This window comes from Clarias gariepinus, chromosome 8, assembly GCF_024256425.1.
Source record: "Clarias gariepinus isolate MV-2021 ecotype Netherlands chromosome 8, CGAR_prim_01v2, whole genome shotgun sequence".
NCBI classification, from domain to species: domain Eukaryota; kingdom Metazoa; phylum Chordata; class Actinopteri; order Siluriformes; family Clariidae; genus Clarias; species Clarias gariepinus.
The window spans coordinates 35,910,050-35,924,681 of record NC_071107.1 but is presented as its reverse complement, the minus strand read 5'-3'; the positions used below and the strand labels follow the sequence as shown (position 1 = coordinate 35,924,681).

General features: G+C 37.3%; 2 protein-coding genes across 2 annotated transcripts; both read right to left on the bottom strand.

The window, feature by feature from the left end:
• Positions 1–1,957: 1,957 nt before the first annotated feature.
• Positions 1,958–9,205, bottom strand: snapc1b (small nuclear RNA activating complex, polypeptide 1b). Its single transcript, XM_053502103.1, has 10 exons — positions 9,032–9,205; positions 7,394–7,553; positions 7,125–7,265; positions 6,233–6,343; positions 5,930–6,082; positions 5,722–5,778; positions 4,939–5,001; positions 4,043–4,178; positions 3,550–3,624; positions 1,958–3,426 (listed from the first exon to the last, which is right to left on the bottom strand). The coding sequence occupies exons 1-10, from the start codon at positions 9,160–9,162 to the stop codon at positions 3,374–3,376; spliced, it is 1,080 nt and encodes a 359-aa protein (XP_053358078.1). The 5' UTR covers positions 9,163–9,205; the 3' UTR covers positions 1,958–3,373.
• Positions 9,206–13,065: 3,860 nt separating this feature from the next.
• Positions 13,066–13,894, bottom strand: LOC128528911 (interferon alpha-inducible protein 27-like protein 2A). The gene is made up of 4 exons (XM_053502101.1): positions 13,695–13,894; positions 13,572–13,601; positions 13,316–13,477; positions 13,066–13,230 (listed from the first exon to the last, which is right to left on the bottom strand). Exons 1-4 carry the CDS (start codon positions 13,702–13,704, stop codon positions 13,142–13,144), a joined length of 291 nt encoding a protein of 96 aa, XP_053358076.1. The 5' UTR covers positions 13,705–13,894; the 3' UTR covers positions 13,066–13,141.
• Positions 13,895–14,632: the final 738 nt, after the last annotated feature.

Genomic DNA, 14,632 nt, shown 5'->3' with positions numbered 1-14,632 from the left:
GAAGTTTAGACTTCTGTTGTTCAGTTAGACTGTTTCTCCTTGTTTTTGAGCACAATTAATCATCTATACAAACAAAAGAGAGGTTTTGTCTGTACTTTGGCCAGAATTTACAGCTCTTTCAATGATTTCATATACTGACAATTGTGTCATTATATTATATATTATTTAAATTTTGTTTTAAACATTGCGCAAAACTCACTGGACAGAATTTAATGAAACTTCGGCAGTACTTCTGTAGTCCAACTAGGAACCGTGGAGGCCAGCGGCGACTATTGTATTTATTCCCGTTTGTACGACGGTGGTAGGACCTCTAGTCAACACACACACACTACAGGCAATTTAGGAATGACATTAACCCAATCTGTATGTTTTTGGACTGTGGGAGGAAATCGGAGAACCTGGAGGAAACCCACCAAGCACAGGGAGAACATGCACACAGTCCCGAGACAGGAATCAAACCCATGACCTGGAGGTGCAACGCAACAGTGCTAACCTCTAAGCCACCGTGCTGCAAATTTTAGGTTTCTGCCATAATTTAAATCTGGGCCATGAATGAAAACCAAATGTTAAGTAGAAGTGAACACATGCATGACACAGCATGGCTTACTCCAAATAAAGGAAAGCACACTAAGAAAACTGAATGATCAATGTATGTTTATTCTTCCTTTTAATACGTTTGTAACCAGTTTATTATCATAAGTTCGGAAACTGTAGTGCTAATAAAAAGCAGTACTTTGAAGTGTCACTATTAGATTGAAAAATTAGGTCGTTAGAGCTGACATATCCGCAGCAGACAGGGGTGAGCACCCTGTCATGTGCTAAAAACTAAATGTTGAGTATAACACGAGCAGTTATGTGCCAGATTTTATCACAACATATCAGAAAACTGTCTGGCAGAATTTAATGAACTTTTTGCAGTACTTAGAATTCTGCCAATCAAAATGTTGCGTAAAAGCGATGTTATGAACAGTTATGCGGAAGATAATAATCTACTTTAAAATAAGCTACTAATAAGCTACTTGCTCACTGTTAAGAAATAACAGGGCTGAAGTGGTACATGTGAATTTTAAGAAACCTGAAACTTTATCTGATCTACTTTTTCGATTTCTAATCTGATTCACTCTCCGATTACCGAACAGGAAGTGTATTTGGCTGACGACAAAAGTACAACTTAGCAAATACAAGGTGTAAACATAAACTCTTTCCCATTGATTGTAATAAGATGGAATTACATTAGATTCATAATCTTGCAGTAAACTTGGCACATTTTGTACAATTTTCTATTATTTAGCCACCAATCCAGTGAAAATCAATACCATAATATAATGTCTCGCCAATCAAAATTTTTTGAATTACAGTTTAAAAAAAATAAAGGGGTTCATCTTTATTGCAGGGAGGCATATACAGTACGGGCATATATGTGCAGGGAGACGTACTGTATACAATCAACCTGAAATAATGTCACTGATTACATTAAAGATGATCAGCTTATTTTTAGCTTTAACCTTTTAACTATTTCTACAAATTTGTTTTCCATCAACAAATGGCTACTTCAACTACATGTAGTTATAATAATGCATTAGTTGGTCGATCTTAAAACTAATCTTAAAAAAAAAAAAAGATTAATAAAAGACGATCATATACATTCAGAACTTGTTCAGAAGGAACAGTGAGTCAATCTCAATCTGTATGAAGATGTGACTCTCACAATCGATGCGCCCCAAATGTGCTGGTTCGTCTAACCACATTATCGTCTCCTCCTTCTGCTGCCTGATTAAATTCCATCATGTCCAAGCTGTAACATCGAATCGATATTAAGTGCAAAATAACAATATTAAACTTCAACACTGGGTGTGTTCGATGAAGTGTTTGCGCCTGCACGCTCTCATATCAATCTGCAAACTGTATCAGGCAAAAAAATAAATAAATCTAGGAAACCTCTGAAAGCTTTTTTTTTTTATGCAAACGATGTCAAGGAGCAACAAAAACGATATGTTACAGAAACATTTTGACATGAACATGTGTATAGAAACATAATTGTATAAAAGCATTAACTTATAAATCTTTTGAACATTAGTCAGTAATCTTGATATTTACAGGGCATCGCGATAAAATTAGGAGTTACATTTCCTTTGTGAAAAAGTGAAACTCATTCAAGATTCTTTGGATGTAAAGTGAAATTTTAGAAAATATTTGTATATTTTGAGATACTGGATTATTGATTTTTATGAGCTCAATAAATTGAAATGAAAACAGCTTATAATATTTGACCTTACATGTAATCTAGAATATATGACAGTTTCACATTTTAACTTAAATTACAAAAGAAATTAATCATTTTCACAATGTTTTAATGATGAGATGCACTGTATGTACATGCTTTTATTATTAGATTGAACGCTGTAAGAATTGGGGGTAATATGTGAATGAGGTAAAATTGATACACTTAAAATAAAAGCCCATTTCTTTGTGTAATAAAAGAAGCTTAAGAAGTCCTGTCTTGGTTTAAAATTATTTACAGAATCAGATGGTTAATGTAGTTAAGATGTGGCTATTATTTGTTTAACACGTATAAACATAAAAAAGAAAAGAAAAACAAGCAACTATATTTTCCATATTTTTTGAGGTATGATCCACTTTGGGTGTCATATCTAAATAAAATCTATAACAAAACCTGTCCTCATTAAACATATCTATGATATTCAGACCTCCAATCAGAAGAGACAATGCCATTCAATCAAATGTAAGACTTAAAAGTCTGATCGAACACACCTATTGCCAAGAGAATCGCTAAACCCAGACAACTTGTCAGAAGACCAGAAAATTAGCGATAATTTGTCCCGAATCAGTCTAAAATATAATTCTTGTTACAATCCCATTCAAACAAACTCGACCTATTACAAGTCTGTTGTCTAATCAGATGCAAGTTGTCACAAGCTAATACAATCAGATGTCCCCTGCTACAAGTCTGTTCAGTCTCAATCCCGTCCAATCAGACCTGACTTGTTACAACCCTGTCCAAACAGGAGAGCTCTGTGACAAGCATGTCCAATCACACACAACCTGTTATAAGTCAGTCCAGTGAGACAGGAGCTTTCTCAATGTGATTATATCAGACATAGAACGTTAAAAGCCAGTCTGATCAAATACCACTTGGTCTGAGTCAATCAAAAAACCTGTCACAAGCTTGTCCAATTAAACAAGCTCGGCACAAGCTTGGCCAATCCTATATGTCCAGTCTCTAGCTCGTCCAATTAAACACAACTCCTCAAATTAGATATGTCCCAATATCAGTGTGTCTAATCCGACCTGTCTCATGATACGTCTGTAAAATGAGACACGACCCATGAGCCGTTGAATCGGGCTTTGGTGTTTAGCGTTTGGTACGCCTGCGGTCTTCCCAGATGAATCTTCTTTTCCTTTTTTCTAATTAGCAAAGGAGACAAAACACACACACACACACACACACACACACACACAGGATCAGTTACAATACAAGCAAAAACTTTATGATCTACTGAGATGCTCCTGCTGTCTGATGTGCCTCACCTTCAGTCTTCTCTCCCTCCACCGCAGTGAGGCGCCATAACTTGGTTGCGCTCTGCAGCTCTGCTTTCTGACTTCCTATTGGACGAGAAAACTGTCAATCAGCATCCTGAAGTCATTTTAGAGCTCCAACACAGAGATGGTGATGGTCTGTTTGTGCATGCTGCTGCTCAGTCTCTCGGTGTAACACAACAGAGTGGCGGTTAGGGGTTAATACCATAATTATTGGCACCCTACATCAAATTTAAGTGTTTTGAAGCTTCCTTATTCTCTCTCTCTCTTTCCCCAAAAATAAAATTATGTTTTTCCTCCCAAAACGATTATTTTTGAGTGTAGCATAAGAATAAACAATGTAATCACAGCTACATTTTTTGCTGGCGCTAACTGTAATCATTTTACACTGATCACAACTTTATTACAATATGTTTATTATTTTTATTATTACTCCTAACATTAATATACTGTGTGTGTGTTGTTTATTCCTCCTCTTACTTACCCTGGGTCATGAAGCGTAAGGTGGTGCGAGCTTTAAGAGACGGTGGCCTTTTAAACCGGGCGACTTGCTCCGTGGACTCGGTGTGCTGATCCGCTGACGTCAGCTCGACCTGTCTGTGACGCCGGGACCTCAGAGCCTGACGCACAAACACGTTACAATCTCTCAAAGACAGGTGTGTGATTTATTTTCCTCGACTGATTTCAATAAAGCAACAGAGATCTGAACAGCCAAATTATTATTTATTCACTGAAACATATTTTTGAAAATAACTTCCTGTTTTAGTTTCAATAAGTTTGAGCCCAGAGACTAAAACATAATATATAAAGCAATGAATTTCTTTCATGATTTTCAGTAAAAAGACATTCTTTTAAATTTAAAGACAACTGGCGAATCGGATGCAAAATAAAATAAAAAAGCTTTATAAAATATTAGGTTTGGAGCTAAAATATATATAAAATAAATTAAAATGAAAGTAAAAATATATAACAAATACAATTTAAAAAAAGTGAGTATCTAGCATTTTTTTCTACATGAATATATACAATTATACTGAGGAAAAAAATAATGTCTTATGATAAATTTTTTACGAATGTTTTTTTTTTTTTTACTTTTTCTTTTTTCTTTCCAATTGTTACTAGTTGTTGTATAATATGTGGACTGGCTGCTGTAACGATAAAATTTTCCATTGGGATCTATCTATCTATCTATCTATCTATCTATCTATCTATCTATCTATCTATCTATCCTATCTATCTATCTATCTATCTATCTATCTTTCTATCTATCCTTGGCCTGGTCTTTCAACACTCGACTATGTACTGTGCTGGAAGAACGATTCGTCTGGCTTCTAAATGCAACTGGTGGGTGTATGAGATCAGCGTCTTTATGATACACACCTCCACAGCCTGCCCGTAAGACCTGGATTTGATGGAGGCCAGGAGCTGAGCTCTGCGAGAACTCTGCAAGAGAGAAACACAGTTTAGAGGTGAAGAAGCTAACGGCACAAACATGTATACTGCACGTACACCACACCATCAGGGACATTCATTTGAAGAAATGTTTCTCCAGTAAACAACTTGATCATATGTTGAAAATTTCTGGTAAATGAAGGTGTAAAAACAATTGACATTTACAGAAGACTACAAGCACATCACAGTGATGAGACTCTTAGCTGCAGTAAAACATTTTATAGAAGTCTATAAGTCAGAGAATGACGATCCTGGCCGAGCCCACAGATCCTCGGAGCCCACAGCAGTCGTCTCTGTGAACATTCAGTGAGTGGAACGCCTGATCCTCGAAAAATCGACAGATAATTTGCCGCCATCATGAGATGAACTGCACACACAATCATTCAACAACACCTCTTGCATATTACAGGATCTTGGCTGGGATTTATTGCCACATCCCCTGTACATTCCTGACCTCGCTCCAAGTTATTTCTACTGTTTTTTGGGCTATTAAAGGAGTTCCTGGGAGGCCAGGGTTTTAGACATGAAGCAGGCAATCTGAGAAAACTTTCTAAGCACTAGTGAAACACTGGAATAAGGGCATTAGTGTAGCAGGAGATTATATAAAGAAATAAAGGGAGTTTTTACTCTCATAGCTGTGATCTGTTATCGAAAAATCCCGTTTTGACTCGAACGCCCTTTGTATCATTTCATTTTTCCACCCCCCCTCACCTCATCCTGACTTGATGTTCCCTCTCCTGCATCTCGGTCACTCTGACTTTCAAATTCCTAGAGAGAGAGAGAGAGAGAAACACACACACACACACACACACACACACACACACACAGGATCTGGCGTCAACCCAGAACAACAGGACTAACACAAAAGCAATCAGCTGCAGTGTGTGTTCTGTGCGTCACACACTGGTCGAACACTTACAGCCTGGTTCTGCTGCCAGCTGTAGTACGTGAGAACGGCACTGCGAAGTTTGGGCGCCAGGTTCTGTTTGATCAGACTCAGCTCGGACTGAGGGGGCTGCGACAGGACGGCCTTCTTGAGCCCTTCGTAGTGCTCGTGGATGTTCGCCAGCTCCTGGGAACCGCACATAAAAAAAGTGCTTAAGGAACTGTTATCTTCATACGTATTATCCTGTAACGTGTAAAACCCGATCCTCAGCCTGCTGATCTACACGTGGGCGTGTTCAATACGGGCGAACACTGGGAGTCTGCCAGGGAGTCTCACCTCGAGCTCGTCGGTGCCGATGAGCTCCTGAGGTCGGGACGGCCGATCCACGAACGACTCGCACAGCTGCTTTCTCCTGTCCACCATCTTCTTCTTCACCTGATAGGACAGCTGTGTCGAAAAACAGACAGGAAATACAGATGTGTTACACAAGCACAGCAGATTCAGTTGATACGCTCCAGGTACAATATATAAACAAGGCTAGCAAATTTACTTTTAGCTCACTGGAGGTCGAGATATACGATACTGTTCAAAAGTATTGACACCCTAACTGCTTCATATTAAATTATATTAAATGATGTAGATTAAATTAAAGAAATGGGAAAAAATGTTTTACTGTGACAGACACATTGCAAAGCACATAAAAATACAATAAAAAAAAATGTGGTTGTTTTTGTTACAACCTAAGCAGCGACCTCATTTTCGCTCTCGTCTGTTCCAACCACTCAGCATTCAGCATCAGCAGTACACTAACCATCATCTGTCATCATCTGCACCTGTTTCTCACTGATTTAGGCCTTAAGTTAGATGCCATGTGACTTAAAAAATAAAATTCCTCTGAAACTGCACAGAGATTACAAGAGATTAAAAAATAAAAATTATAAAAAGCCTGGAGAAATCTTCCTTAAACCTACTTTAAAATAAAAATACGAGAAAGTCTGACTCTTTAGAAGCAAAATATGAAAAAATAAGGAGGAGTCAAGACTTTTGCACAGTATTATAAATATATTTCACCCTAAATTGAGACACTTAGGACAAAGTCAGCTGTAAACGTGAGCTGAACCGTTATGGACGATCAGAGGGATTTGAAGAACTATGTTCTGTATGTATGAAAAATGTCACAAAATGTTTTTTCGAGTTAAAAAAAAAAAAAAGATTATATTAAACTCACTGTGTCAGGCATGGCGGTGAAGCAGAAGGCTTTGTCACACAACAGCTTCCTGAGGATGTACACCACGTCATAGTGCTGCGCGTTCGCAGCGTCCTGTTGGAAGCGTACCAGATCTTCCCAGTCCTTTAGAGCCACACGGATCTGCACGACGACACGTCGTCATACAAACAAGCACAAGGCAATCCGTACAGTCCATAACTCATACATTGTTTAAAAAATATATAAATATTTCTTAATATAGCTCATGTTTTTAGATCAGGAGGCTGTACCCGCTCTTTAGGAGTGTTGCACTGAGTGCTGTAGAGACTATAGAGCAGGTAAAGACTCCCGACACGGATCTGGAAGGAATACGGAGGGAGCAGATACGGAGCCACTGTAGACAGAGTCAACCGCGTGAAGACCTTCTTCTCACTCGGCTCCAAGATACCACTGAGAGAAAGAAAGAGAGAAGAGACACATGATGCTTTAACATTCAAGTCGCCAGCTGACTTCATTTTATTGCCACATAACGTTGCTGAGTCTCGACCTGAGCAACTGATCAACCCCAGACCATAACACTGTCTCCAGAGGCTTGTACAGTGGACCTATGCATGATATGGGAGCATCACTTCCCTTCTTACGCTGACACACCCAAATCTCTGAAATAGGGACAGTCTGGACTCATCAGACCACAAGACCTTTTCCCCATCACTCCAAAGTCCAATCTTTATGTTCCCTAACAAACTGAAGGCTTTTTTCTCCCTGATGAGTCTCATAAATAAATGTTTTTTTTATAGACACACAGCTGTTTAGTCCCGGTCCTGCAAGATCTCATCACATTGTGTGTGCGTGCGTGGAAATGCTCTGATCCAAAACATGGTAAACTACAGTGAATTTTCAGATAGTGTCATGCATCACCATTTTCCATAAATTATTTTTTCATAGGAATGTTCCCGATCCATGCTTCGTTTTTTTGCATACGCATTTATAATTTTATCAGATAAAAAGAAAAATATTTGCTAAATACAGTTTCATACTGTTTTCCTTCAATGATCTTAATTGTCAGTTAAATGAAACTTGCCCAATTTAAAAAAAAGTGTACTACTCTAAAATGCAAAACTGTTATGATATTGCAAACATGAATGTGACATGGTTACGGACACTACAGATTTGTTCTTTTTAAACTTTTACCAAAAACCAATTCAAGCAACATTTTTTTCAGGTCAAATGCTTTTAGAAGCTTACCCCAATTTTAGTATTAATACTCATAACAAAATATGAATAATGTGCATTTTAAATGATTATTGACTGAAATGAGACAGGAGCACATATAAAATCATCCCTCCAAAACAGCAGAAGTTACAAATTGAGATTTTTCGGGAAGCAGGATTGGTCACGTCCATGTTGCATAAACATGAGAAGAAGCTTCTTTGGCTCACGCATTTTCTGTGTATTTCCCCGTATATTTCTTCCACAAGGCTGACAGTTCAGCACCATCCGTCCAGATTTGGATAACGTGTCGAAGGCTTCTTAACCCGGTTTTGATCATTTTAAATCTCCTCCGTTGTTGTCTTTGTCTTGAGCAGAATAATAATTTGACCCTTTTCTGAAATGCACTAAAACAGGGTATTTGAAAGTCGCCACCATTTTCGGTTGTAACGTTGAATTCTGTCATGACATGAAAACATGACCAACATGGCTAAAGATATCATTGGTGCTAATATTGCTTATGGTTGCTTTAATTTCAGCTCCTCACTCGTTGTAACAGTTTTTCTACTATTTAGATATTCGTCATATCATCCTGTAGGAAAATCAAACCTAAAAAAAAAAAATTAGGCGCACTATTTTGTACATTTAATCTCAGAAATGTGTTTATTTTGATGATTTATTGTAGAGGGTTTGATTTGTTACTGCACAGCTCGACTTACTAAAATATACTGGAGAATTTCATTCTCCTCCAGATGGCTGAAAACTCCTCGAAGCGCACAGACGACGTGGCCTGAAACCGTCCGAGTAAATCCTCACAGTCCGTCTTCAGAGTCTTTTTAAAATGATCCATTTTACATCGTCATGGAAACGCGATCACCCCGGAAGTCCGCATGAGCCGCGTGATTCTTCTTCGCTGCTTGAGCGGATGAGGAATGTTTACTGACTTGAGTGTTGTACCGCCATCTGGTGGCTTAATAAAAAAGCACACCCTGAGCCATTGCATCATCCACAGAGTATTTTAACCATTTTTTGTTTTGGTGTTTATTGTATTTTATTTTTTTAATAAACATATATAAGGCTCAGGATTGTGTAGAATGATTTGACATATACTTTTTAAGCACAACCATCATTAGTAATATGTTGAATTAAATTGAATTGTATTTAACCGACTAAACAAACATGACTGAGCAGAAAATTACTGCATGGTGGTTTTATCATCAACTGCTGTTGTTAATAAATGTTAAAAAAACAAAACAACATCAATAACCTTTATCCCAAGTTCTCACAGCAATGTTAATTTAGCGGAGCTTGCAGAAAGCATGGTGCTTGTCTTTGCTGCTTTTGCTAGCAAACTAGTTTATGATTTTGTCAACATATACTGTATTTTTTTCCAACACTAATTTGTGCAGTAGTATTCACTCCTGTAGGCAGAGGTTTGTGATGATCAGGGCTCTATTTAAGGGGGTCTGATTAAAGGCTCTGAAAAAGAGCCCCCCCTGTACCATCCACTTCAGATTAATAATGCTGTGTATCATGTAAAATTTGAAATAAAAATTACACATTTAAACTCTCTACGTATGATCATCAATTAGCCAATCACTCCTTCACAGCTCCTGACATATTTAAAAAATAAGGGGACCAAAGATATGATACATACACACAAATCCTTTAAACAAAAGATTCAGTTTAACACGGAAGTTTTAAAAATTACTGACGGCTTTAATTATTATAAAAGACGAGTTCTTTACCCAGTTTGTGTAATTTCATTCTCTATGTAAAGAAGAGGTTTTGTTTTTTCATTAGATTTTGTGGCTTCACCTACATGCTCGAGTGCAAGAGGGTCAAAAATAGATTTTTAAATGAGAGAAAGTTAGAGAAACTGGTGCGTAGTCATACAAAACTACAATACTATTAAATTATTTTATTACTATTGTTTATGAAGATTTTTATAATCTCTTATAATCTTCCCAAGATGAAAGCCATGGAAAGGATCAAATGATCCCAGATAGCGCTGCTTTGTTGGCCCAACGTTAGCAAAAATTTGGTAACCTTTTGTCAGTGCTCCAATGTCGGGCCAAGGTTGGGCGAATGGCAGTGCATACGCTGGGCCCATGTTGGCAGCAGTGGTTGGCCCAATGTCTGGTTGGCCCAACGTTGGCCTATTGGTGGAGCCAAAGGTAGGTTGGCTCAACATTGATTCAGTAGATAATGCCAAGGTTGAAAATTTAAAATTTTCTATGTAATTCTATTGCTTTAGCTTTGTGCAGTAGGCTCTCTCAATGATGCCATCACATCAGGAGATTATATAAGGTTTGGTTACCAATATAGTACATAAATAACATCGAAAGAACTATATCTGTAACTCAGTGGACCCTAAATAACACCCCAAGTTTCAAAATTTATTTTCTTAGGTTTTCTAAAATGATAAATGTTAAATTCATGAACACTGTCAAACAGGTCACTAGATGGCGCTTATAGCTGGGAGGAATCTAAAACCAGATGTTCGAACCATACTGTAGGGGTTGTTACCATAGTAAGCGGCAGAAACGTTAAAGGGCTAATATACAGTACATATTGTTTTGCTTTAGAGCACTATATTTTTGTATGTTTATGCTGTTGTCGAATATATGTACTAAGGTAGTTGGCATGTGAAACAGCATTTGACAATTTTGCTAGGTTATTTACTGTTTGAATTGCTGTGTTTACTGTATTTCATTTGTAGAAAAATGTCTGTGCTGTAAAACTAAATCTAAATGAAGCCATGAGGAACTTTATCAGTCACTGCATTTGAAAGTTTTAGTTTAGTTGAACACATCTGGTGGCATTTTACTGCTAATTCATATAAATACATGAACAACATTTAAGCCAATGTTAGTCTGATTCCTGAATAAAAATCTCTGAACATTCCACAGGCAGATTATACTTTTTATTTAAATTTTACCATGGCATAGGTACCATGGCAGTCCCCATGGCAGTCCCGACGACACCTTCATCATGGTATACAGCGCCATGGTACCTATTTGCTGATGCAGTACAAATACCACACTATCGTATGTTTGAACTTTTAACATTACATACAGTAATATGGCACTATGATATGTGCTACCACATCTACTATGGTTCAGTATCTTCCAACATTATGGAATATTTTATGATCATTATTGATTAAAAACATATTTCGGTATACAGTACATGCATGGATGATCACATTATGAACAAATCTGTTTGTATCCGACTTAATAAACAAGCCATTTTTCGGAAGACTTTAAGCTCTGAAATTTATATAAAACAAATAGTCAATGCTGTTTCATTGTTTCGGACCTGACTGTGGATGTGAGGATTTAAATTTTTTTTCATATATGAATGAGATCATCGAAAAAATGTGAATATTACACAAGGATAACCCGAGCAAATAAAAAATGTCCTAATCACCTAAGAAAACTAATTGTCATTTCCAAATTACCCCAAGTGTGTAAATGAGTGTGTGCTTGTGTACCCTGTGATGGACTGGCACCCAGTGGCATCCAGTGTACTCCCACTCTAGTGATGGGAAGTTTAAATCATTTTAGTGACTCGGTTTTTTGGATCTCTTTCATCAAAATGAACAAATCTTATTTTGAGTCATTTCGTTAATTTCATTCTTTTGATCAGAAATAAAATAAAATGTTGGCTATAGTGCCAGTAATTAAAATATTACAATGGAGCTAAAGACATATTATAATAAACAGAATAAGTAGCTCTTCTCTTATATCTTCTAATCTGAGTCGTTTGTTCTTTTGAATCTATTCTATGGGAGTCAAATGACAAAAGAACAAATGATTCAGACTAGACGACTCAAAGGTAACTACTCATTTCTGTTCTGGCTCTAGACTTCCTCTAGACGTCCGTAAAACCGAGTTAAGACCTACCTGTTTTTTTTAGATATAGCTATAGTAACTCAGTGTAAGGATCAAGTGTAAGTTGCTCTGCATAAGAGTATCTGCCAAATGCCTAAATGTAAATACTGTAAAATGCCAAGGCTTTCATTCCACCTGTTTAATTAGTCATCCTTGGCTTTCACTGGTCTTGATCAGGTGTGGCTCTTGCTATGTGAAAATAAAAGCTTACACCAACATCAGCCCTTTCTGGATACGGTTTAAATTAATTAAACAATTTTTTTTACATGTAAGTACTCCCGTAATCACACTCAGAATACCTTGTGATCACATGTGATAGGGTGTAATTTGTCCATAAGGAGGCTAACAATACTAGGATGTAATTCCAGCGGCATCTTAATTACAGTTGTTTTTCTGCCCTGAAAGAATGAATTGCTTGAGAACAAATATAATACCTGGAAGCTCTGCAATCCACTGCACAAGGCTTTCAGAGGAATCAAACACTAATCTCTTCCAGCTTTAAAAATAGAGTGAATTCCAACGGTACAACAGCAGGCGACATGCAGTAACCCCAAAACTTTTAACAATTTCCGTGCACTGATTCAGATAGTGTTTTAGCAAGGTTGGGTAACATTCAGAGGAACGCTTCAACAAGGTTTGGACAATGTTTAACAAACTTAATTTTTTATTTTTATAATGTTAAAGAATAAAGTATATTGGCAGAAAAAGACAACTCAAAAGGGTAGTCATGTGTCTTTCAAAGTGATAAAAGATGCCTACAGAAACATTATTAATATATAGGTTTTAAGAGTTATGCAAGACACACAATGCAGTAAATCAAAGTATTTTTCTTGGTTTAGGTGAAATCACGTAAAAGAAGCATCAGAAAGTGTTCAGAGCAGGATTCATAGTTAATCAAGAAGCCAATATTAGGATATTTCCTGTTTTAGCGCATTAAGTAGTTAAGCATTTAACCACTCCAGCCACAGCTGCTCCTGTAGCCGCCACGACAGCCTGACCGGTGGCAGAAAGTCCAGCTGCCCCTAAATATACCATAAATGTTAAAATAAGTAATGAGAGAGCTGTAACAATACATTTATTAATGGTAGTACTGATCATGTTTATTACCAACGGACTGCAGAATAGGAACCAAAGTTCCTGCCGCTACGCCTCCTCCATTAGCAAGCGCCGCTGTCGACATCAACCATGAGCCGACGGATCCTGCAGCGATGCCAGCGGAGGTGAAACCCAACGCCGAAACCACAAACGGAGCTCCCACTACAGCACCGACTTAGAGACGAGACACCAGGAATTAACAACTACTGTATACATTTTCATTTTCATGGCTATTCCTGTAAGATTCTTAGATACAGAATGCTCCTACCTGCTCCAGCTCCCAATGCTAAGACTGATGCTGTAAAAACATTAGACAAACATTATAAAACCATTGGGATCGACAGGGATTAGAACATCTGATTAAAGAAACAGTCAGTAAAAGATTACTTACTACAATTCATCTTGTATAAACGGCTGTAAAACAAACACGGGTAAGTCAGGTTAATGGAAGCAGGTGAACGCTGGAGCTCTTACACAGAAATGAAACCAGTCTTTCAGCCAGCTGGTGACGTCTTTGTGTCCCGCTGTGGACTGTGCCTTGTTTGTACCCAAACGCCTACACTTATTTGCGTAAAGTAAATCCTGCAAATCAACATATAAACAGTACATACAATATTGTACAGTCAAAAGTTTGTCCACCCCTTCTAACTCCACGGTCATTCCTGACTTTTATTTCTTTCTACACTGTAAAACAATACTGAAGGCGTTTATCCAAAATACACAATAATCTCTATATATAATACACAATAAACCTCTGAACAGTTGATATTGAGATGTTTATCTGCTACTTCTGCTCTGTAAAGCTTCATAACGGCTCTAATCTGAAGTGCTGGTTATTAATTGGTGATTTCTGAGGCTGGTGACTCTAAATGAACTTCTCCTCTGCAGCAGAGCTCAGGTTTGGTTTTGCTTTACTGGGAAGGTCTTCATTAGAGACAGTTTCATCATGAAGCTTGATGGGTTTTACAAATGCATTTGTCAGTACTGTTCTTGCAAGATCTGTTCCATAACAGCTGACCTTTGTGTCTTAAAATAACAACTGACTGTTGCTGTTGTCACTTAATTACCTAATGCTGTACGTGCTGTTTCATCGTTTTGAAAAAATCCAGTATTGTTTCCAGAATTTCTACATTCTAGAACAATACTGGATTTTTTCAAAACTATTATTTACTAGTATTTTACTAGTATTTTGGCTAGTACTGTATAAACAAATCTATAAAATATGTAAAGACATTCCCTTCAAAAGGCCCCTGATGAAGCATATCCAGAGGTTTTAAATTAATGGCAGAAATTTACATTTTTTTCAGTGTTTTATTAAAAATATATTAA